The following is a 24,804-nucleotide window of genomic DNA, read 5'->3' on the forward strand; positions in this document are numbered from 1 at the left end:
GTGCCCCGTGTCTCAGAGTTTCCACGGTGTGCTCTGGCTTCCTCCCGCTGTCCAAAGATGTGCAGCTTAGGTGGATCAGCCATGGGAAACGCAGAATTATGGGGACATGGTAGGGAGGGGGGTCTGGGTGGCATGCTTTTCGGAGGGTCAGCTCAGACTAAATGGGCCGAATGGTTTCTATCCGCACTATAGTGATTCTATGGCATGATCTAGTTGTTGGGCTGTAACTAGTGGAGTGCTTCAAGCTACTTAATTAACGTTTGACCTTTATGACTTAGATAAAAAGGCAGAGCATTTATCCATGTTTGATAATGACACAGAGTTAGGTGAAACAGAAGGAGTGAAGAGAACACAGACTACAAAGAGCTATAGACCCGGGGTTATGAGAGTGGGCAACAGGATGTTCGATGGGAATATAATGCAGGGACACAAACTTATTCACTTTGTTGGAAATAAGTTAAAAATAAAATTATTTTAGAAAGTATGTAACTTTTAAATGTTTATGTTCAGAGATACTTGGATGCACTTGTAGAAGGAACAGAAAGTTATTATGCAAGCACAAGAAGCAATTTGGAAGGCAAATTACATGTTGGTCTTTATTACAAGGGCACTGGAGTACAAAAACAAGGAAGTCTTGCAGCTGTCGTGTAGAACTTTGGTGAAACAATACTTGGGAGTTCCTGCCTTTGAATAGAGACTCATGAGATTTGCCCCTGATATGAGGTTAGGATTGTTCTCTGATGGGAGCCCAAGGACTCTGCACCAGACCGTACACTGGGGTTTGGATAACTTGAGAGATGATCTTATTAAACGTATACAAGGTTCTGCAGAGGCACATTATTGATAGAGTAGACACTCAGTGTGAGAATTTAGGGAACCAGGGCACAGCCTCAGGATAACAGATAACATTGAGGACTTTCATGAAAAATTTCTTCATTTAGACGTTTAAGATTCTGAGGCCTTCACTATCCCATAATATCATGGTAGTTCTGTTACTGAAGATATTCAAGACTGAGGCAGGTAGATGTTTGATTTCTCGGAACTGAAGAATAAGGAGATTGGACTGAACAGTGGAGTTGAGGTAGAACATGATCTCAATCTCAGTTGTCCTAATTGTGGCCAATGGTGAAGCTGCCTCAAGGGACCATATGGTCTTCTGCACCTGAAACTGTCATATATCCCAATGAAGAATGCTGTTCCGACTGGTCAGAGACCACTGAATGTATGGAAGAGGCTGAATGGTGTTAATAAAGATAGATAGTATCAGAGGAGACAGTTCAACAGCGACAACATTTAACAAATGGGAATAGCCAGGGTCAACAAGAGGAAAAATATAGCTATAAATAATTGAAGGAGAAAGAAGATTAGAGTAAGCAATGAAAGGAAGTAAAAGATTTTAAAGCTCATTTGGAGGTAAGTCCAAGGAATGCTATTGCTGTGCAATGGACAATGATATTGGTAAAATAAAACCAAGAACTGCAGATGCGGGAGATCTGAATGATATAGGTGATTATTCTAGACACTATCTTCAGACAAAATGAATAATCAAAGGGATAAATGTATGGTAAGAAAAGCCAGTAGTTTTTCTTTTAAGGGAAAATCATAACTAACTCAGTATTTTGAAAACCGAAGAGAGAGGTTTGAGGGCAATGTTAAATACTGAGTCTACTGTGCAGCACTGCATCAAAGTTATAATACATTGAATAAAAATGACAGTGGATGCAGAATTGGTTGAGTAACCCACAAAGAGTAGTAAAATAACCTAGATGTTTGTACAGGGATAATTTAAAAAGTTTGTTGATGATATGGATCTCGGAAGTGTTGAGAACTGAGAGAAAAACAATGTAAAACTTCAAAAAAGGACACAGCTAGTCATAGTGGAATGAGTGGTCAGCTGGCAGATGAAGTTCAAAGTGAAGAAATGTCAATAGATCCATTTCAGTAGGAAGAACATGTACAGACAATACAAAATACAGATGTACAACTCTGAAGGAGATACAGGAGCAAAGGAACCTAAGTGTGTACATGCATTAATCATTGAAGATGACAGGACAGGTTGAGCATACAGTTAATAAAGCAATACAGTATCTTAAGCTTTATTAATAGGGACACAGAATAAAAGAGCATGGCAGTTCCATTGAACTTGCTTACTAGTATTACAAAGATTCACTGCAAGTCAGGTCTAAATAGAGACTGGACAGAGAACAGAGAAGTGGCCAATATTTTCCTGATGTTATCTGCCTGCCCCGGACAGATTGGACTGCACCAAAACAAAGTGGCAATAAACATACTCATGATAGTCAGTCGAACACACACAGGACTGAGCAACTTCAGTCACAAATTTTGCAGCAAGCATTGAGTCATGAAGGGAGGGAGAGATGGGAAATGAATTGGTTTTATTCTTGTGCACTTGCTACAGGTTGACAACCAAGCTATTAGCAGAAGCCTGTGGGCAGAATGCTTACTTACTCCATCCTGTGCATTTTCTACCGAATCTGTAATGTTTGCTTTAAATGGGAGGTCTGGAATCCTAATTCTTATCTGCATTATCCCTTCCTCCTTGATAAAAGATCGATACTTCCAAAACCTCAAAACGCAGAAATAACTCTTTACTGAATTAAATCTGACTAGGATTGGCCACTTTCATACCTAGGAGCAGAAAGCTAGAAATGTCCATTTGATTCGTGTAATTTCTATTCTTTTGGAGGAATCACGGTCTGAATCAGCATGCTCAGTAGTTTCTGGTTATGTTCACATGCTGTAACAGTTTTACTTTGTTTTTCACAATTAAACTTCTGTAAAATTATAACCAATCCCTAGGAGGTTATCCAAGTCATGACAGTTATTAAATTATTACAAGGTTAAAAATCACACAATACCAGGTTATAGTCCAACAGGTTTATTTGGAAGCACTAGCTTTCAGAGCATTGCTTCTTCCACTCCAACAGCTAGTGCCTGTAACCTGGTGTTATGTGACTTTTAACTTGGAGAAAACAATCACCTATATCATTCAGATCGCTACCAGCTGCAGTTCTTGGTTTTATTTTACCGTTATCATCTGCTGTGCAATGGACAGCAGTCAGACAGCATCCAAGGAGCAGGAAAATTGACATTTTGGGTTGGGGGGGGGGGGGGGGGGGAGAAAGGGAGGTGGGGAAGGTAGCTAAGGGTGCTATAGGTGGATGGAGGTGGGGGTGAAGGTGATAGGTTAGAAAGGAAGGTGGAGTGGATAGGTGGGAAGCAAGATAGACAGATAGGACAGGTCATGAGGACGGTGCTGAGTTGGAAGGTTGGATCTGGGATAAGGGGATGGGAGGGGAAATGAGGAAACTGGTGAAATCCACATTGCAGCTGTGGGGTTGGAGGGTCCCGAGATGAAAGATAAGGCGTTCTTCCTCCAGGCGTCAGGTGGTTAGGGAGTGGTGATGGAGACGGCCCAGGATCTGCATCTCCTTGGCGGAGTGGGAGGGGGAGTTGAAGTGGTCAGCTGTGGGGTGATGGGGTTGGTTGGTGCTGTCCCGGAGATGTGCCCTGAGGCGCTCTGCGAGTAGGTATCCTGTCTCCCTAATGTCGAGGAGACCACATCAGGAGCAACAGATACAGTAAATGACGTGTGGAAGTGCAGGTAAAACTCTGATGGATGTGGATGGCCCTTTTGGGTCTTGGACGGAGGTGAGGGGGGGGGGGGGGGGGGGGGGGAAGGAGTGTGGGTGCAGGTTTTGCAACTCCTGTAGTGGCAAGGGAAGGTGCTTTGAGGGGAGAATAGATTGGCGGCTTGGGTGGGGGGGTGGTGGTGGTGGGGGAAGAGGAGGGTGTTGACCTGACAAGGGTGTTGTGGAGGGAATGGTCTTTATGGAAAGTGGATGGGTAGGGAGGGAAATAAATCTCTGGTGGTGGAGTCCATTCTGTAGGTGGCGTAAATGGTGGCGGATGACACCATATATACGGAGGTTGGTGGGGTGGAAGGTGAGGACTGCGGGGGAGGTGTTTTGTCCTTGTTGCGGTTGGAGGCATGGGGTTCGAGGGCAAGGTGTGGAAAATGGATGAGATGCACTGGTGGGCATCATCAACCATGTGGAGGAGGAAATTGCAGTCTTTAAAGAAGGAGGCCATCTGGTGTGTTCTATGTTGGAACTGGTCCTCCTGGGAGCAGATGCAGCAGAAGCAGAGGGATTTTTACAGTAGGCGGGGGAGATGTAGTCCAGGTACCTGTGGGAGTCAGCAAGTTTGAAGAAGATGTCAGAGTTCCTGACTCTCTCCACCCTCTGGTAAAAATATGTATTGAACTCTTGTCTTAGCATTCTATCTCTTAACTTAAACCTGTTGTCTTGATTTTTGACTCCTCCACTAACAGGGAAATTTCACCTCTATCAAGTTCCCACTCAATGGTCACTGCTCCAAGGAAAACAGCCCAAAACTATCCAACTTTCATCATAGCTCAGACCTTCCAGCCACGGCAGCATCCTGGTAAATCTCCACTGTGCCCTCTCTAGTACAATCACATCCTTCCAGATATATGGTGACCAGTGGTGACCTAACCAGCATTTTAAACTGCTCCAGCATACCCTCCCTGCACTAATAAAGGCAAGTATCCCAGATGTCTTAACAGCATAATCCACCTGTGCTGTTACTTTCAGGGATCTGTGTATATACACCCACCAATATCCCTCTGTTCTTTAGTACTTTCCTGGTCCAATCATTCATAGAATACTGTTTGCACCATTAGTCCTCCCCATCTACTTTAACTGGTAATTTGGGGATGCTCAGCATGCCCTATATTCTTCAAATTATTGATCGATATAGATATATCAATCTCAGTGGATAAATCCCATGCAGTTACTGTTGATGACTTCCCTCCCTCTGATGGTAAAGGATAAAGGTGGGAAAAACACAATTAATTAAAAGAGAGCTCTTAGTTTAAACCATTGTGGGGGGTGAGCATTGCTGGCTGGCCAGCATTTATTGCCTGTCCCTAACGTCCCTTGAACGAAGTGGCTTGCTAGGCCATTTCAGTGGGCAACTGAGAGTCAACTACATTGCTGTGTCTCTCCAAGAGAGTGACAGTGGAGTATGCAGCATCTGGGCTCCTGTACCCAGGGCTTGTCCACTCTGTGCGACTTTCTTTCCTCTTCTCTCATCTTTTGGCAGAAGGTTTGGAATTCAGCTTCGTCAGGGTCCAGAGCATGGCGGCAGCTGGTGAGCCCGGAGCCGGACTCTGGCGGTGACATAGAGGTGGTGACTCATGGAGGGGTGAGCACGAGGACCTGGTATCGACAGAAGTGATGTCGGTGAGGTGGAGCAGGGATGTTTTGGGCAGCCACTCCTTATGGTTATTGTAGCCTTGTCTGGTGGTGGTCTGCTTCGGTGGCACAGCCCAGGATTCCATCACAAGGGTCGGCGGTGGCGGCTTTGGTGATGAGGTGGTTTCGGCGCAGCATTTGGCAGCCAGGATTCCTTTGAGCGGATTTTGCTACATTTTCTTTCCTGGGAGCGGCGATGAGATTGTTCCCTGTGGAATGTTGTGGTCTTGCAGCAGGACAGTCTTTTCCTGAACTTAGAACCCATAAACTTAACTAAGATGGATGTTGTCTTATCTATGCCTTCTGTTATTTTTCACTGTTCTTATTTTTGTAAAAACATTCAAGTGCCTATAAATGACTATTCGATTCTTTGTAATCCAGATCAGGTAAGGATGGCAGATTCCCTTCTCTGAAAGACATTGGTAAACCAGATGGGTTTTTCTCCAAATTGGCAACAGTTTCGTGTACATCAGTAGATTCTTAATTCCAGATTAAAAAAAAACTTACTGAATTCAAATTCCATCACCTGCCATGACAGGTCCCCAGAATAGTAACTGAGTTCCAGGATTAATCATTTAGCAATAATATCACTAAGCTATTGCCTCCCCAAATGCCTATTCGAAAGTAAAGTCGAGACCACTCCTCACTCATCCCTAACTAATCCATGGGAGGATCGCATTGTTCAAACAAATCACAAGGAAACAGAACACCACCACAGCAGATCTGCAAAATCTGCATGAATACAGTTTCAGGCTTCTTTCTACCCCAGCACGCCAGCCTGTCAGCGGTATGGGCAATTTCAGATTGAATTTGGTGAGATGAGGTCAGTGAAGGAAGCAGAGAAGCAAGCAACCAAAAATAAAACCTTTTTTTTTGTTTAATTCAAACTACCAGGAAGGCTCTTGAACCTTGAATACCCAAGACTGGGAATGGCAAACACAACAGAATCTAGGTATTTCACATTCAGAATCTCTGGGACTTCAGATTCGCTGGTAATTGCTGGCAGACAGCACTGCTTTGTATGCTAATCTACAGATGCGTGGTATTCTTGGATTGCGCTGCCAAGCTCAGTGTCACACTGATAGCTTTGTTACATATGAAGCAAGATATACGTGCAAGCTTTAAAGTGGGAACTCTAAGACCAATTCTAGTGACCCCGGTTCAGGTATCACCATCTTCAGTCACAACAATACTTGTTAAAACAGTTTTTTGGGAGTGGTGTTGATATTTCTCCTTGTCCAACATTTCAGACCAGAAGCAGATCAAAAACCAAAAAAATAATAGTAGTAATTCAGCCTGGTATTTTACTCAAAAACATTATTTCAGAAGTATGCAAATCTGATACAGGCTTCAAATGATTCCCTTAAATATAAAAACTTCAAAAATGCTCATTAAAATTCTCTCTGCTCCATTTTAAAACAAAACTATGTGGAGTGCCTGGCACTGTTGTATAAATAGTACTTCTCTTGGCTCAGTTTTAGTGATCGGGCCAGATTTTGGAGATTATCTACTTGAGACATTACAGGTCTATATTGTGAAGATACACTGTGCAGTACACCCCGGATTGCACATGAACAACAACAAAATAACGTCTTCAACATTTTGAAGTACCCAACATGGTTCACCAGAGCATTATACAATCATAGATCTGTAAGAAGCAGGAGGCCATTTAAACCCATCAAATCTGTCAACTTTTCTGAAGAGCAATCCAACTAGCTCCACTCCCAACACGATCTCTGCATAATTTTGATATCAAGCCAACACATCAGGACACCGGACCAAAAGTTTGGTTAGAGGTAGTTTTTAAAGGACCAATTTAAATGGGGAAAGAGACAGTGCGGTTTAGTGAGGAAATTCCAGTTTCGGACTCAAGGGCAAATGTGATCATTAATAGTGGAATGATTGAAGTCAGCAATATGTAAGAGACCAGAGTTGAAGGAGAATACAGATACATTGATCAACACCACAGGGCATCTAAGGGTATACAAAATCCTGTCACAAAATGTTTATGGAGGGGGTTCAATGTGGTTGCTAGGAAAGGACATATGCAGTAAAGAGTGAAGACAAATGGCTTCTTTCTTTCAGATATATAGTTGCAGGAAATTCCTGCTCATTCAGTATTAGTTGTCATACAAGCAGTTCAGAGGTGAGAATGGTGATAGTGAGGGGAGTTTGGGTGCTGTCAGTAAATGTCGCGTTTTCAAATATACCAAGGGCAGAATATTAATGAAAAACAGAAATCGTCAATCTTAGACCTTTTGGGGACACCAGAGGTAACTGTGGAGGGACAAAAATGCAGTGGCTCCAAGTGGATGAATAAGAATGGGTCTAGTGAGTTCAGGTCAATACTTGCTGACATTCAGCTAAATAAACTAATCAAGAAGTTTCAGTTTTCTTTTCATCTACTTGTGGTTATTCACCTCCTCAGTAACATTAAAGATATTGAAAAGTATCCATGGGGAACACCACTATCTGGAGGTTCCCCTCTAAGCCACTCACCATCCTGACTTGGAACTACGTCTGTTCTTTCAGTGTCACAGGTCAAAGCCCTAGAACTGACTCCCTAATGGCATTGTGGGTCGACCTAAGGACATGGCCTGCAGTGGCTCTAATGTACCTAAGGACATGGACTTTTTGGGCAGCTCAGAATGGGCAATAAATGCTGTCCTAGTTGGTGACACCCATATCCCATGAGTGAATAAGCTTTTCTAAACAAAAACAAAATACAGTACACCCTGGTTCTTCTGTTGGGGATGTGTTGCTAGCCCAATATTTTTCTATAAGTAACATGTTGAATTTTTTTTTAAGCACTCAAGTTTTCAGAATTTCACTGCCCATTTATTCATGTACGTACATGGGTTGACACCATCAACTTACACAGTTGCGTTGAACTTGGGCAATGAAGAAGGTACACAACCAGTGTACAGTAAATCAGTATGCATTGCTCCAAATCACTAATCTGTGCAAGATCATTCTCTATTCTGTTCACCCTTCTCTTATGTTAGTTCACGTTGAGGGGTGAGTTGCTGCTTCTGGGCTGGTGGCCGTGCTGGGTTTGCTTCCCGTTTATTTTAAGCTTAAAAAAAATAACCAGAGTTCAGGAATTCAGTTGGATCTGCAACATGCTCCCAACTTAATTTAATGAGGTTTCTTCAGCAAATACCCAGAAGTAGGCAGGAAGTAGGCTTTAGGATCTCATTGGTCTGAACTTTGTATGACTAACATAAATCAATCAACAATGTTACAGATTTACCCAATGTTAAATGTTAGCCTTTTAACATCCATATACACAAGTGATCAGTTGTTAAAACAAATGGCAATATATACTTAAGATAGTTGTGCATAGGATGATTGGAATTTCCAGATTTTCCAAATTCCAGAATTTCCTTTCCAGACAGGAAGGAAATGAGTATAGATTCTTAGTTGATAGTAAAAAATGAATTCAATTCAGCTTAATTTAAAAACTCCTATTGCTTAAGTTAAGGTACCTATAGATGACATAGTAATTCTACACATGACTGGAAGGAGTTCTGCTGTGGATAGGAAATGTTAAAGTGTTTTATAACAGCACAAATGATCATCAGCTTTCAAGTACAAAACAAAACAACGAGGCAGTATTGAGGCACCACAGTAAGTACTCAGCCTTTCTCTATTTGGAGGATTTCAGACTTCATGACAGTCCCTGTGAATGGAGCATACTTGTTTAATTCCATATCCTACAGTTCTTGAAAAATAACAAAGGAAGGATTTTATAACTGACAAGTCAGGTCCAGGCAGCTGCTGTAATCTCAGGTTAAGGACAGGTTACAATTACCCAGTCACCAGCAATAATCTTTTGCAGCAAATTTAAAATAAACATTTAAAAAAAAATTAAATACATGTGCATGGGGGATAAATAACTGAGATGCTGACTTTCATCATGGTAAACAGTCAACAGGAAAGTGTTTAGGTAGCATGTAGCATCAACCAATTGGTATGGCAATCCTGGACGCTGTGTGTTCTGAGATGATGATGTAGACAGGAAGTATCTTCAATCAAGGTTAATATTCCTGTACTTGAGACACAAATGGTAACAGTCTGGTGTTGTCACCTCCAGGCTGATGGGTTTTGTGGAAGCAAAGTGGTTCACCAGTGATCAGGGCTGGAAAGGTGAACTTGAAGGCAGTACAGGTATCATATCAAGCGACAAACGGGCATTCTGAAGAAGAGTATTTGCACTCAAAACATTACTTCTATTTCCCTCACCAAAGACCTATAGAGTTTATCCAGCATGCTCTTTTTTTTTGTACTAGATACCTGTTGGCAGCGACTTGGGTGCATGGCAACCACAACCAAATCCAAATCCATGGCACTGTGCCAAGTTGGTTCCAAGGGAGTAGGAATGAAGTGTAGAAGTTCAGTAGTAATATAGAATTCGATAGTCAGGAGAATAGCCAGATCCTTTAGCAGTCACAATATGTATCACCCAGGAGACTGAGCATAGATCAACATGGAGCAGGTACAAAACATTTTAGAGCGAGGGAAGGGGTATGAACAAAATGACATAACTTAAGCTGAATACACCTAGCTTTGTAAAGGGAGTTTCATGAGTTTCTCCTGTTCAATCTCAGGATGTACAATATCGGACCTTGAAGACCAGGAGGTCTGATGCACAATGGAAATGTGGTGTGTGAGGTAACGTTTCTGATTCCTGGCGATTCTACCGGGGAACAGACCAATCCGCCTGATAGGAGAGTTGTGGGCATAATGCAAGGTTTATATGAATCCAATAGGGCAAATGGTGAGGAAACATAACTTGGGTAGAAAGAACAGTAGGATAAGACAAAATAAAACATATCAAAAGGAGGATGGACTAAAATAAGTAAAACTGCCAGCCAAACAGATAAAGTGTGAGGTACGGGTGTGTGATAGATGAGTAGAGAAACATTTTAGAAATGGTAACCATAACATTTTCATGTTTGGTACAGAAGATAAAAAGGAGAGGAAGTTAGCAATAAAGACATTTGGCTAGGGAGCAGAAAATGATAGAGGTATTTGGCAAGGGAACAGTCAATTATAAAAGGTGTTTGACTAAGAATCAAGAGATTAAAAGTGGAAGTATTCCAAATAAACCAACTGAAAAACTTGAAGGAAAGGGGATACAAACAAAAGAAGACAGGCGATTAGGAATTAGTGAATTGAAAAATAACTGAAAATTAAAGTAGTATTCAAGAAATCAAGTTGAATAATATAAATGAAAACATCAAATACAAAGATACAAAAAAAATTTAGAAAGCCTGATGAAATTAAAAACAAAAATTGGCAAGTAACATTGATCAAGAATTTTATAAACACACATCCCAGTAATAAAAGGATTGATTAGAGAGGGAGAACAAATCAAATGGAGAATATAGGAACTTGAAGGTATTAAATGAACAGTACAGCTTGCATGTCACATAGCAGTACAAGCAGGAGTTGAGCTATAAAGGAAATAGTACTGAATGTAGTGGAGTTAGTAAGAAATTAGACAGGAGGCCTGTGACCAGTAGTGTGCTACAAGGATCAGTGCTATACATATATATATATATATATATTAAAATGGTTTGGACATGAATACGGGAGGCATGGTTTGTATGTTTGCAGATGACACCACAATTGGTGGTGCAGTGAACAGCAAAGGTGTTTACCTCAGAGTACAAAAAGAGGCCTCAATCAGATGGGTAAATTGTCCGAGGAATGGCAGTTTAATTTACATAAATGTAAGGTGCTACATTTTGGGCAAATCAAGGCAGGGTTTACACACTTAATGGTAAAGTCCTAAGGAGTGTTGCTGAACAAAGAGACCTTGGACCACAGGCTCATAGTTCCTTGAAAGTGGAGTTGCGGGTAGGTAGGATAGTGGTGGTCTTTGTTATGCTTTCCTTTATTGGTTAGAGCATTGAGTATAAGAGTTGGGAGGGAATGTTGATGTTTAAAGAAACTTGACTACACTAAACTTACACCCTTTTGCATTTGGGATTAATGACGCCTATCTTGGGTACCTGAAACAGGGTACAGCTCCACTTTGCAGGATTAACAACATTCCCACTGATAAGCTTAAATGCCAGCTTTCTAAAAATAAATTTTAAACAAAAATTACACTTATAATAACAGAATTATTTGATAGTATTCTTACTGTATCACATACAAATGATGCATTTTTAAAATTCTCATGGGATGTGGGTGCTGCTGGCTGGCCAGCATTTATTGTCCGTCCTTGGTTGCCCTGGATGTGGTGATGAGCGGCCTTCTTGAACCGTGTCAGGGCAGGCAGACCCACAATGACTTGAGGGGAGGAATTCCCGGATCTTAACCCAGCGACAGAGAAGGAAGATTGATATATTTCCAAGTCAGGATGGTGAGTGGCTTGGAGGTTATGGTGTTCACACAAATGGCTGCCTTGATCCTTCTCGATGGAAGTGATCAGGGTTTGGAAGGTGCTGCCTTGGTGAGTTTCTGCAGTGCCTTTTGTAGCTCATACACACAGCTGCTATTGAGCGTTCCTGTCAGATGGAGTGGCTGTGCTACCAATTAAATGGGCTGCTTTGTCCTGGATGTGCCAAGCTTCTTGAGTGTTGTTGGAGCTGTACTCATCCAATCTAGTAGTAGGTATTCCATCAAACTCTTGGCTTTGCAGTGTAGTTGGTGGACAGGTCCTGGGGAGTCAGGAAGCAAAATAGCCGCTGCTGTTTTGGTAGCCTCTGATTTGCTTCTGTGGCCACTGTATTTATATGGTGAGTCCATTTCAGTTTCTGGTCAATGGCAACCATCAGGAATGTTGGTAGTGGGGAATTTAGTGATGGTAACACCATTGAATATCAAGGGGTAGTGCTTAGATTGTCTCTTATTGGAGATGGTCATTGCATGGCAATAGAGTGGCACAAATGTTGTCTGCCACTTGTCAGCCCAAACCTGGATATTTGCACATCACATGTTTTTCCAAACTAACTTCACACTTTTATTTTTGGCTCATCATTCTGTAGCATTTTTCCCATGGAGTGGCTTGCTGGAGACAGGCTCCTAAGTACATTCCAGTTATATTTCTCCACTCAACATCACTTGGTCCCAGCCTAGCTAAATACAAATGTTATAAAGCATTTGTGCAGAGTGATGGAAACCCAAAATAGTGAAAATCAGAAGCTCAAATCTAAAGTGAAACAAAGTGGACTTCCACTTTAGTTCTGGTGCCAGACCATAGATAACCCTGAGCTTGAGCTGTATTCCACTTGGCACAAACACGATTGATTTAGTATTAAGGTGCCTTTGAATAGCTGTTCTATCACCCTGCTGTGTGCTTTGTTCTTTGAGGATGTAATAAACAGTTCAGTTAAGCATAACCAGAAGATGTGGTGCAATTGAATTTCCAAAAAGTATTTGTTGAGTTGACAGATGAGCTAACTCTGCACCATAGGAGTTTATGATATTTCATTGGGGGGTGTGGGGTAGGTATACTAATATGAAGAGATGATTATTATTCAACATGAAACAGATGTTGGAATAAGCAGTTTACTTTCTGGATATAAAGCTGTAATTAGTGAACTGCCACAGAAATTAGTACTGAGGCCTCACTTATTTGTGATCTACTTTAAGGACTTGGATCAAAGAACAGATTATATTGCAGCCAAATTTGTGGACCATACAAAGATAGATAAGTGAGAAGGTTCTGAGGAGGGAACATCAATAAATCACGTAAGCAAAAAAAATTTGGATTTGGCGTACAATCTAGGAAATATGAGGTTGTCCATTTGCCAGAATTAGCAAAGCAGAAAATTATTGAAATGGAGAGAGAAGGCTGAACTCTAGGGATCTGGGTGGCTTTATACATGAATCACACAAAGTCAGCATCCAATACAGGAAGTGATTAGAAAGGCAAATGGAATGTTGGCTTTTATTGCAAATGGGAATGAAATATAAAAGCAGAGAAGTCTTGCTGAAGCTGGAGAGAACATTTGTGACACGACATAAACATACAGTTTTATAAAGAGGGCCATATTTGAAATGGAAACAGTTCAAATAAGGTTCACTAGGGCTGATTCCTTGATTGATGGGTTTGTCCTATAAGAAAAAGTTTAAGAGTTTGGACCTATACTGATGGGAGTTTAGAAGAATGAGGGGTGACCTGATTGAAGTACAGACAATTCTAAAAAGGCTCGACAGTTTAGATATTTTGTCTCTTGGTGAAATACAGGATTAGAATACACACTTGAAAAATAAAGATCTCCCACTTAAGGTAGAAATAATAAGGAATTTCTACTCTCAGACAATAATTTGTGATTTGGATTCCCATCCTCTAATGAGCAGTGGAGGTTGTATCATTGAAAACATTCAAGGTTGAACTGGGCAGGTTTTTGATAGGCAAAGGAGTCAAGGATTATGGGAAGCAGACAAGAAAATCGAATCGAGGCCCCAATCAGATTAGCTATCATTCTATTGGCTGGTGGAACATACTTGAGAGCTATCCCAACTTGAATGATTGACTCCTTTTGCCATTTATGATGCTTTTTTAGGCCGTTTAAACTGACAAGATTTATGGTGGTGCAAGGCTTAAATAAACTGATCTCGGTCACTTTTCCTCTCAGCATCGAGACCCCCTTGCCCTACCTTGACAACTGTGGAAATTTCCCCTACTCCCTTGGTAGCAGCGTCTCGCACGATTGGTGTAACCAGACCACGATCTGTGGCGACTGCCACAGAGATGTCGATGGAGCTGAGCTGATGAGGGCCCTCATTGCTCCAGGTGGAATTCACATCTGGCATTTGCTTTGAAATATTATCATTGAGATAAAGAGGGAGGGAGGGAGGGGTTGGGTGGGTGGGTAAAGGGTGAAGAGGAAAGAGGACACAGTTAATCAGGATAACAATTGTGTCGTTGCAGAATGAAATGCTTATGTTAAAAACAGAGGTCCATCAAATGATAACTGTAGAATCAGTTTTCTGAGCCCTTTTTAAAATGCATTAATCTCATGATTAAAGGCTTATTCTTGATCTCTTGACTCCTGTCAGTTTGCTATCTACTTCCACCTACATCATCTGCATTGTTCTATTTAAAAAAGTCATGATCATATTTTTGTATTTATGTTGCCTCTTACAAGACAGTATTGTAGCAATATCACATTACGTTTAGCAGACCAAAAACCATATGTTCAATTAGGTAGCAAAGAATTTCAGAGATTTTAAAAGGGCTTTGTGGTAAAGCTCAATTTCACACAAGCACAAGTTTTCATCTTTCCCTGCTAAACCCATTCCTGGGGAAGAATCCAGCTCTTCAGTCAATAGTCTAATGGGAATCACCTCTTCTCAACCAACTCCGGAGCTGTTCTGATGGACCATTAAAGGAACCTGAATTTCTAACAGTGGCACTGATCACTACAAAGATCAAACTTTGTACTGTATTAAGGTTTTATTCAGTTTTAAATACGCATTTGTTATTACCTCCTGCTTTTTACACATAACATTTGGAATGCCATCTTCTGTTTTACTTAAATTACATGAAACAGCAGCATCTTACATTGATAATGTTTTGTGAAACTACATCGCACAATTCCTCTTCTCTTCCACAGCACTCAGCCAATTCTATTCTGCATCTGCATTGAACGGTACCATTTCACTAGAATACACTTCACTTTACTGACATTAAATTCAATTTGCCACTTCAGTCAATTCTCCATCAGAATCACGAATCTTTTGAACTCTCTTTAAAAATTACTTATATTTACCTGGATTACCTCTGTTCTCCTTTTTAAAAATCAGTACACTATCCAATCCTCCCGCATACATTCACACTGAGAACAGCCTTAATGTTATTTCTAAGGTCTAGGCAAAATCCTCCATCGATGCCCTCAAAGGTTTAGGACTGTGATCCTTTGTCTTCATTTGAGATAACTACATTATTTAAAATGTTCTTTTAATTTACCATAATCACTCATCTCAATCTCAAAACAATTGACTTCACATCTTCACTACCATCCTCGTCTTTGGTAAAGACCAACAGAAATATCTAGTAAATCTCCCTGACAGTTTTGAGCATTTACAAATCAAGAATCATTTTCTCACATGGGTTTCAAATAACCTTTAATCATTCTCTATGTAAACCAGTATCTTGGTAGCACAGAGCTTGTGTATCGCTAAGAAAAAAAACACAGCTTTCTGTCTTGCACTCACAAGGACTTTCACAAAATTATATCCCCAATGTAAGGAGGAACCATATTCAACACTGTAGGAAAAGAAAATGCTGCAAGTGAAGGAGTTTGCAAGTGAAATCTAATAAGCTGTGGTGTTGCCATGGAGAATTCACCAGATGACGACTGACAGTTAACAACTAAATGTTATTTAAATTTAAATCAGGCAGGGTGACTGGTCAAGGCATTTACCCAGAGGAATGAACCAGATTTCTTTGAGAGTTCAAACAAACATGCAAAGAGCAGGGGCCCAGTATCTCCATATGCACAGCTTCTAGCAAGAACAAGTGCACTACACCGTGATCCTGACAGACAGTATCAAACTGACTCTGCAAATAATTGTACAAGGCATTAGTGAGGCCACTTTTGGAGTACTGCATATAATTCTGGTCACCCTGTTATAGGAAGGATGTTGTTAAACTTGAAAGGGTACAAAAAAAAACCCACAAGGATATTTCTAGGATTGCAGGGTTTGAGTTTTGAGGAGAGGCTGGATAGCCTGGGATCCCTACCTATTGTTTACTCTTTACCCTGTTCCTTGCCCTATCTTTTCCGAAGTACCATCAGTTCTGAGGAAGGGTCACCAGACTCGAAACGTTAACTCTGATTTCTCTTCACAGATGCAGCCAGACCTGCTGAGCTTTTCCAGCAATTTCTATTTTTATTTCTGGATAGGTTGGAATCTTTTTCCCTGGAGCTTCAGACGCTGAGGGTGATCTTATAGAATTATATAAGTTAATGAAGGGCATAGATAAGGTGGATAGCCAAGTCTTTTTCCAAAGTTAGGGGAGTTTAAAACTCGAGGGCATAGGTCCCTTTTAAACCTTCCCTCCCTCACCTTAAACTCAACAGGCAACTTTTTCACACAGAGTGTGGTAAGTACATGGAACAAACTGCCAGAGGAAGTGGTAGAGGTGAGCACAATTACAAAGTTTAAAAGACATTTAGACAGGTATATGGATAAGCAAGGCTTAGAGGGATATGGGCCAAATGCATGCAAATGGGACCAGCTCAGTTTAGGAAACCTGGTCTGCATGGAGGAGTTGGGCTGAAGGGCCTGCTTCAAGCTATATGAATCTAAAACTCAATCATAGGATCTTACCTAATGCTGGACACTGCGTTTTGAATTTTGCAAGCACACAATGTTATGTATAGTCTGTAACCTCCCAATTGTGAACAGCCAAAGAGATGCTGTTTGTGATGAACTCCTCTATTTTTGTTTTCTTTTTCTTGTACTTAACAATTTTGTTAATATTTATGGTACGGACAGTTTCAAGAGTTATTAAGTGGCAATAATCAATTCTACCCAGCAACATGGCTTCAATGTTTTCAATAGGTCATTCAAGACAGTTGAGAGGTCACTGAAAGATTATAAGCAACACATGAGGACCCGACAGAGAGACCAAAATGGTTATGTTAAGAACACTGCAGCTATTCGTACAACTGGGAAGGCTGCTGAACTAAATAGATTGTATTTAGGGGACTCAGTGAGGAGCTAAGAAAAACTGGATGGCTCTGCATTGTTAGAACAGGTTCTTGAAATATTAGGCAGCTAAGTGTTGACATCAAGACTCAAAAGCAGCTCTGGGAAGGTGAGAAAGTGGGGCCATCCACAGCTGTACGCCAGTGGAAACTGTCTGAGCATTAGTACTAGTGCCACTAAGAAAATGGGAGTTGAAACATTCCCAAGCAGTACTTGCTTGCTGAAACTGAATAAGCTTTGAGGCTGGGTAAAATCCCAAGGCAGGGACAGCTCGCTGAGGTTAGCTGTCTGTGAAGAGCTGAGGTTATGCTTGTGAATGAGAACTCGAGGTACTCGATGAGATAGTCGATGATGCAGCAGTTCTTGACAGAGTTTCAAGGTTTTCAAGGCCACTGTTGCATTTCAGTCCTGAGAGCCAATTTGCTAACCTGCCTGATCTCAGTTAACTTGTTTCATCTTTCTGAAATGCCATAAGCAATTTGGCCTTTTAGATTTTGTGCAGAATTCATACTTCTAGTTGAACTCTGAACTTACCCTAATTTGGTCATTATTTATTATAGATTAGATTACTTACAGTGTGGAAACAGGCCCCCGCTGACCCTCTGAAGAGCAACCCACCCAGACCCATTCCCCTACATTTACCCCTTCACCTCACACTACGGGCAATTTAGCATGGCCAATTCACCTGACCTGCACATCTTTGGATTGTGGGAGGAAACTGGAGCACCCGGAGGAAACCCACGCAGACACGGGGAGAATGTGCAAACTCCACACAGTCAGTTGCCTGAGGCGGGAATTGAACCCGGGTCTCTGGAACTGTGAGGCAGCAGTGCTAACCACTGTGCCACCCATCTACCTATCTATCTAATCTATTTCATATTTTATAACCAGATCAAGTATTGCCTACATCTTACCACTTTAAGAAAAAGTATTGTACAAAATTTAGAAATTGCATTCCCCTTTCTATGTCTCTGTTCCATTGATAAGTGGATGATTCAAATATTTTTGATATGCTGACGCATCTTTCCAATTTGACACCAGATATCCCTTCCCATGATTTGGATGATTGTAACTCAAACAGACAACTGTATAGATTTCCTATTTGTTGCTGACATTCCCCTTCTTTACAGCCTTATTCGCTCATTTTAATCAATACTGTCACAGTGGCCCAGTATTCCAATGATCAGATGGTCATTTCTGCAGTTTAAGAATATGCTTTGGGACAATGTGGAAACACTGACACAGCAGACTGTGAGGAAGTTGCCTGGAAACTGAAGATCCCAATGGGCAACTCTCCTGCATGTTGAACCTTCACAAAAAGTCTGTTAAAGTCAGAGACTTCCAAGGGTTCCCACTCATTCAAGCTTAATGGCTACCCAGGGAAAGGAGAGAACTATTAAAAGAGATCTCCTAACTCACCACCTTCACACCTTTCCTGCCCAACCCATCCCAATCGACCCTGCTAGCACCAACAACCTCAACCTGACAGCTGCCACCCCCCACCCCACTGGATCTGAAGCTCCTCTGCTGAGGGCTGTAAAATCTGGGCTCATTATTTGATCTCTTGTGTACTTATCACATATCTCTCAACATTTGAAGCTTACATCTCATAGAATAAGAAAAATCTCTAGATCCTCCTGTGCTGAAGTGTTTTGTTGATTGAGTTCAACTTTCTCTTAACATCAATGAGTTTGCTCAGCACCTCCCTCCCACACCACACTGAATATAAGCATTTGCAAAATTTCCACTTTAGAAGCCACTGTTCTCATTGTTCCCATCACATGCCATTAGTCAGTTTTTGCAAGATTTAATTGCCACAAGCTCACAAATAACAAGTTTTTTTGTTAGATGTACCCTAATGATACAATCTTGTTGCATGTCATTAATGGTCTATAAATAGAGGTCCATTATTAAGATCTCTTTAAGCATGAAGGTTTCTGATTAATGTTTAAACTGGGAAACATTTTATTTCTATTTGGTCTCTGCGAATGTTACTACTTCCCATTTTCATTAGTAGATTCTCAGTTTAAAATAAACACTCTTGTATTTCACACGTGCACATTTACAAAGAAAATGGAAAAGTCATGCTGTTCCACAAAATATAATCTACACAGGGCCATTTGTTTATTTTGGGAACTGGAATATTTAGTCCCTTAGTAATTATCTAAATAAATCATTAGAAGACACAGCTATAGTTCCTACTTGGGCTTTTAAAATCAATGCAGTGCTGTGTGCTTGTTTTTCAGGGTTGGCAGAAATAAAGAGATTATTGAAGTAATCAGGACAATGTAAAGATAGCTTACTGTTTACAACTCAGTTACTCAGGCTAGGTGCTGTCCAACCAACTATTGGGAGAAAAGGAAGCCCACAACACGGAAAGCTTAAGGAAGAGGACATGATGGAAACTAGTGTCTGACCACGATTGGTCAAGAGAGTAAACACAGGCGGAAAACTCTCTGAATTAGATCTGAACTTTAGCCACTTCTGTCCAAGGTTGACCTGCTGTGTTCCCAGCATTATCGGTCTTGCTCTGGTTAGCTTTGAGCATTGAATCGGGATCGAATCTGGCCTCATACAGTGGAAGCCTGTTTTCTGTGGTTCAGTGCAGAGTGGTGTTCAAGCTGCTTGGTCATGTATTTTTACAAACAGGAATCAAAACGGGCACTACCAGCTCTGTATGATGCCAGCTTTTGTTTCCAAACTTGTAGATGCCAGGTTACTTTATTCAGGCCATGATGAGGTTCTAAATTATATTACCTTTGCTGATATTAAGTGAATCTCTTATACTATCATTCCTCTTTCAGAATCCACTTACTTTCAGTGTGACTGCAGCTGCCTTGATAATGAAATCATTCACTGAGATCTTGATATCATCTACAGAGGAAAAAAAAAGTAAAAACCAATGAGACTGCACAACTTAATAGAAATGCAGCTTTTTATTAATGTGTTGTTTTAAAAATAAAGAGGGTCATGGAATGCTAATGTCATCTGGACAGTCCTGCACAGACCTCTCCTCTGTTGCTGTGAATAATATCCCAGCAGATGTCACACACACAGAAGTGCTGGGCTTTCCGTTGATCAAGGACATTTACTGTGCTAACGTTTCTGTACAATGAGTTGAGCTACAAGCTCTGAGCCAACAGTTGTCTGAATGAAGGCACTTGTAATATTTTCAAGCTTTGCTCAAGTTGTGTTCATACTTTTAAAAAAAAATTGAGAAAATAATGCTGAGAGAGGCTTCAAAAACATTTTTTTAAAAAACCACTTCAAATTTCAGATCGGTTCCCAGTCAAGATAAACTAATGTTTCTTAAATGCAAGCTACAGATATTTATATTTATAGGAAAGGTGTGAGTTCTGTAGGGGAAGCACGTCTTCTGTGGTTCAGCGCAGTATATTAAGTCCTTCTGCTCATGTACTATCTTTCCAGTGCTCGCATTGTTTCCTGGATTTCTGTTGCCTCCCTCACTGTTTCATACTGGCTCTATTTCAGAGTTCTCAGATGGAAGTGCTTTGCACACTTTGAAAGTTGCTTCTCAGAGGCAAATAAATCACATAGGAAAGTGTCCATTCTGAACAACGAACCTTCAGTTGCCAACCACATTGAATATGTCCCTAGCACTGATCGAGTTTACGTGGTCATCAGTGAACTACAGAGGCCATGATGGGCACGTGCTTCATCCCAGTGATCTGCACTGAACTATCTTGTCTCAACCAGTGCAATTATAAATCACAGCATGGGTTCTAGAGTGGAAACATCAATGAAAGCTGTTCCCTTTGGACTTCAATCAAGTTAGAAAGAGATAGTACATAAAAATCCACAGCAGTTACAACATGCAAACAGGCCATTAGGCACAAGTAGGTCATGTCTTACCCATCTTCTTTTATAACCTTACCCCATCTAGATCAGGAGGGATGTCTGAGGCGTGGAGGGAATCTAAAAGCCAGTGATAACAGATTGGCATTGCAGAACAGTGCTGAACGTTAGGTGATGCAATACACTCCAAACTGATGAATGTTCAGAATAGTAACATATACAGGTCGTTCTGCTATAATGTGTTTTGTCAGCGTGAATTCACTTTAATGTGATTGACAAACAGGGGACACTGTTTCTAAAGTGCAAACTTTTAAAACGTTTGTTGGCTATAGTGTGATTGCATCACCAACACTAAGTGTTACTGATATTGTACAGTTCTTATATAGCGTGGAGTCGCACAGGAGTGCGACTACCGCGCTGTAGAAGAAATGAATATCTATACAGCACGGTTAATTTAATATATATCCCAAGGCATTCACACGAGGAGAAATGGACACCCAACTATAAGAGTGGAGTGAGTACATAGATGATCAATATGATTGGAGAGAACAAGAAAGGCAGAGTGGGTTAGAGAACAGTTCAGATGTACAGAAGCACTGAGTGGATTGAAAACCTGAAGGAGGTTGCAAATGTCGAGGAAGGCTGACTGAGATCTATAAAATAACTAAATCTGATGTATTAGCAGACAGGGAACACACAGAGATTGGCTCGACTTAGAGCGACGTCTAAGCTAGATGTAACTTGGGAAGGGCTGTGGTCAGTAGTTTCAACATGTTCAAAGTTATACAGAATGGTAAAGTTAGAGAACACAAACAGAAATTGCTGCTGAAACTCAGCAGGTTTTTACTGCCTTTGTTCCTGATGAAGGGCTTTTGCCCGAAATGTTGATTTTGCTGCTCGTTGGATGCTGCCTGAACTGCTGTGCTCTTCCAGCACCACTAATCCAGTATTTGATTTTCAGCATCTGCAGTCATTGTTTTTACCTTGTAGGTTTTTACGATGGTAAAGTTCAGGAACCTTGCAAGAATGGTGATGGAGAAGTCGTGTCTGGTTATAGGGGCTTGAGGGGGTTTTGGACCTGGTGATAATAAGTTATGTGCAGAGTAAGTGAATTCTGTGGAGGTGGTAACAAGCAGTCTGAATGACAGATTGTATTTGGAGCTTAAAGCTCAGCTCGGAGTACAATATCACATGGCATAACACAAACATGTCTTCACAAATAGTATGGATGAGGAACATTGAATCATGCTCCCATTAATTTGTATATCCCTGATTCTACAGCATTTAGTATGCACTGCAATGACAACTTTGCCAAGAACAGCCTTTAGTAAACCTCCAGGAGGTTTACTAAATTGTGAAATTCAAGGAGGACAACTTAGAAAACAATAACTTGATAGGATTAGACATTTTAAAATTGGTTCATTTACCTGAGCTTTCGAGATTGCCAGTTTCCCCAAAGAGTAGGATTAGATGCGAGCCAGTGACCACAGCACCTGGACTGGGGTATAGAAATTTTTGTGGTACCTAACCAGATGGCTTGGCCTGGTCATTGAGGAGGTGGAGAAAGTTTCACCGGTCCATGGCTTATTGTCAGACAGGAATCTGACAGCACAGTTGGGGTTGTGTCGAACTGGCTGTTGTCTAAGCGTTAAAGTAACAGTTATCACCATACCTGTGGATGGTGTTAATGAAAAACAACATGTAAATGAGAAATGGAAGCTAGACAAAGGACAGATAGGCATAGAAGGAACAATTTGCATTTCCCTAATATCTCAGGATGCTCCCAGAGCACCTTATTGTGAATGAAATGCTTTTGAAATCCAATTGCTATTGTAATGCAGAGAGACATGGAAGCAGCCATTTTAAACAGAGCAAGTGCCCACAACCAGCAGAGGCAGCCTTGTTTTCAGTACTGAGATATAAATGGTTGACCAGGTTACCAGGGCATGACTTTGTTCAACTTTGCAGAAATGCCATGGGATCTTCTATATCCATCTGAAAGGTTTGACAGCTTGCCCAAAAGATAGCACTCATTCAGTACTGCCCTATAATCTCAGTGGTGGGACCTGAGCACTCAGACTTCTGACCCTGAGAAAGAGAACAGTTATTAAGCAAAGAGAGACAAATAATGTGTGGAAGAACAATAATTTCAAATGCTAGAGAGAGCAAATGAGTGAAAACCAATGCTCACCAGTGAAACCCAATTTTGATGCTTTAATCCCATAATTTTACTTTCAAACTAATTAGACTGAAAGTACTGATAAGACCGAAGATCTGATGAACATTTTCCTGTGCCTTTAATTGACAATTCTGCCTTAAAATAATGCTGCTTTGAATTAAAGAAATGAAACTGCTCTATTAAGAAAGCCCCCTCACTTATTGCAAAATGGTGACTAAGTCAGGTCATTAGTGAGATCAGTTTGATAATATGTATAGTTCTGTTTCTTTAATGCCTTAAAGTTTTTTTTAAAAAAAGTGTTGAAATTCATCTTGACTGTTGATGAAATTTGGTAACCCATTTCACATGCTGTTCAGTTTCCTTTTCAACTGATTTAACTGCAGCAAAGTGTGAAATAGGCTGTCGGTTCTCGATTGTCAGTTTTGTGCTGCAAGGCCAAGGTGAACATATAACACTAAGCTGTTTTCACATGATATTATATTTTACAAAGTGTATGTGCTCAAGGCTCTTAAACCAACCATTCTTTTAATAACAAAGTAACGTGCATTCAAAATAAATAAAACAGCCATATTCTACTCCGTACGATATACTGGTCGACCTTACCCCCAATTTGACACTATATTCTCCACACAGCATACTGGGCCTGTGGTATCTGTGTAATGTATACAATATCTGAGATACAGCAGTAAGACCGTACTGGTCTGTACCAGCCCCTACAGCAACTTTCACTTCAAGCACCACACTACTTGAAGTAGCTCAACATAACTGGCCAGTCTGCTCACTTGACCAGGGTATTCAAGAGATTTCCATTCTAAACTGTTGAATCCCTTGAGCTCAACCTGGTGACATTTTTTAACAATAACTTGCATTTGTAAAGCACTTTTAGCATAGTAACATGCTTTCATGGTAATTTTTGGAATGCTAATAAACAAAATCACCAAGCCACACAAAAAGACATTAGGTAGACAGATGCTTGGTAAATTAAGTCCATTTTTATGGACACCTGGAAGGAGGGGGGACAGGTAGAAACACCCCAGAACTAAGGCCACAAATTGATAGGACAATTAAAGTTGGGGGTGCTCATAATTAGTACAGACATCTTGGGTTTTCTAGTTATGAAGATGAAAGTCAGTGAGGATCAAGATGTTGTCAAGGTGGAAGCCAGAATGGTGAATTGGGTCAATAAGTGAATAGAACTTGATGCAAGTTGAGATACAGGTGACATGATTGATAATTACATATTTCACAGCTAGGAATATATTAAACTTGCAATGCCATCTAACCACACTTTAAGTTAATTAGTAACTGCTGGATAATGCAGAAACATGAAGTGTTGGATGCTACTGACAAAGCGATCAAATTCACTCTCACTTAAACCTGTTGTGCTACGACCATATCAATAACTCAGCAAGGATACACTACAACATCTATCTTAAAGAGTTACCAAGTTTTTAGAACTTTAAGCCCTGTATTGGATTTTCTGAACAGTATAAGTAGTTAGGGTATTTCCTTAGATTCCTTTAAGGTCAAAAATTGAAAATAAGCAGGTTTGCATTGAAGGAAAGGCAAAGATAAAGGAAGATCAGGTAGAATTATTAATTAGAAATAATGGCATCATAGTACAAATAAAGTATATAAGTGGAGAGGTTGTTTGAAGAGAACCCCTAAGGATTGAAACAAAGAAAATAGGAGGAGTAAACCATACAGCCCTTCATATTGAACCATTCAGTATGAACATGACTGATCATGCAAGCTCAGTATCCCATTCCTGTTTTCTCTCCATATCCCTTGATCCCTTGATCTGCAAGGGCCACATCCAGCTCCCTCTTG

General features: G+C 40.7%; 1 protein-coding gene across 2 annotated transcripts in view; it reads right to left on the reverse strand.

Annotated features, from left to right (window-relative positions):
* Nucleotides 1–24,804, reverse strand: part of pdhx (pyruvate dehydrogenase complex component X) — a 213,990-nt gene that overhangs the window by 13,432 nt on the left and 175,754 nt on the right. The window contains exons 8-9 of one of the 2 annotated variants that reach the window (XM_072591846.1): nt 19,795–19,853; nt 13,920–14,078 (exon numbers count right to left, since the gene is read on the reverse strand). In XM_072591846.1, coding sequence (XP_072447947.1) covers nt 13,920–14,078; nt 19,795–19,853 — 218 coding nt within the window. The remainder of the gene's footprint in view (nt 1–13,919; nt 14,079–19,794; nt 19,854–24,804) is intronic. The other variant, XM_072591847.1, reaches the window with a different exon arrangement.

Source organism: Chiloscyllium punctatum, chromosome 22, assembly GCF_047496795.1.
Source record: "Chiloscyllium punctatum isolate Juve2018m chromosome 22, sChiPun1.3, whole genome shotgun sequence".
NCBI lineage: Eukaryota > Metazoa > Chordata > Chondrichthyes > Orectolobiformes > Hemiscylliidae > Chiloscyllium > Chiloscyllium punctatum.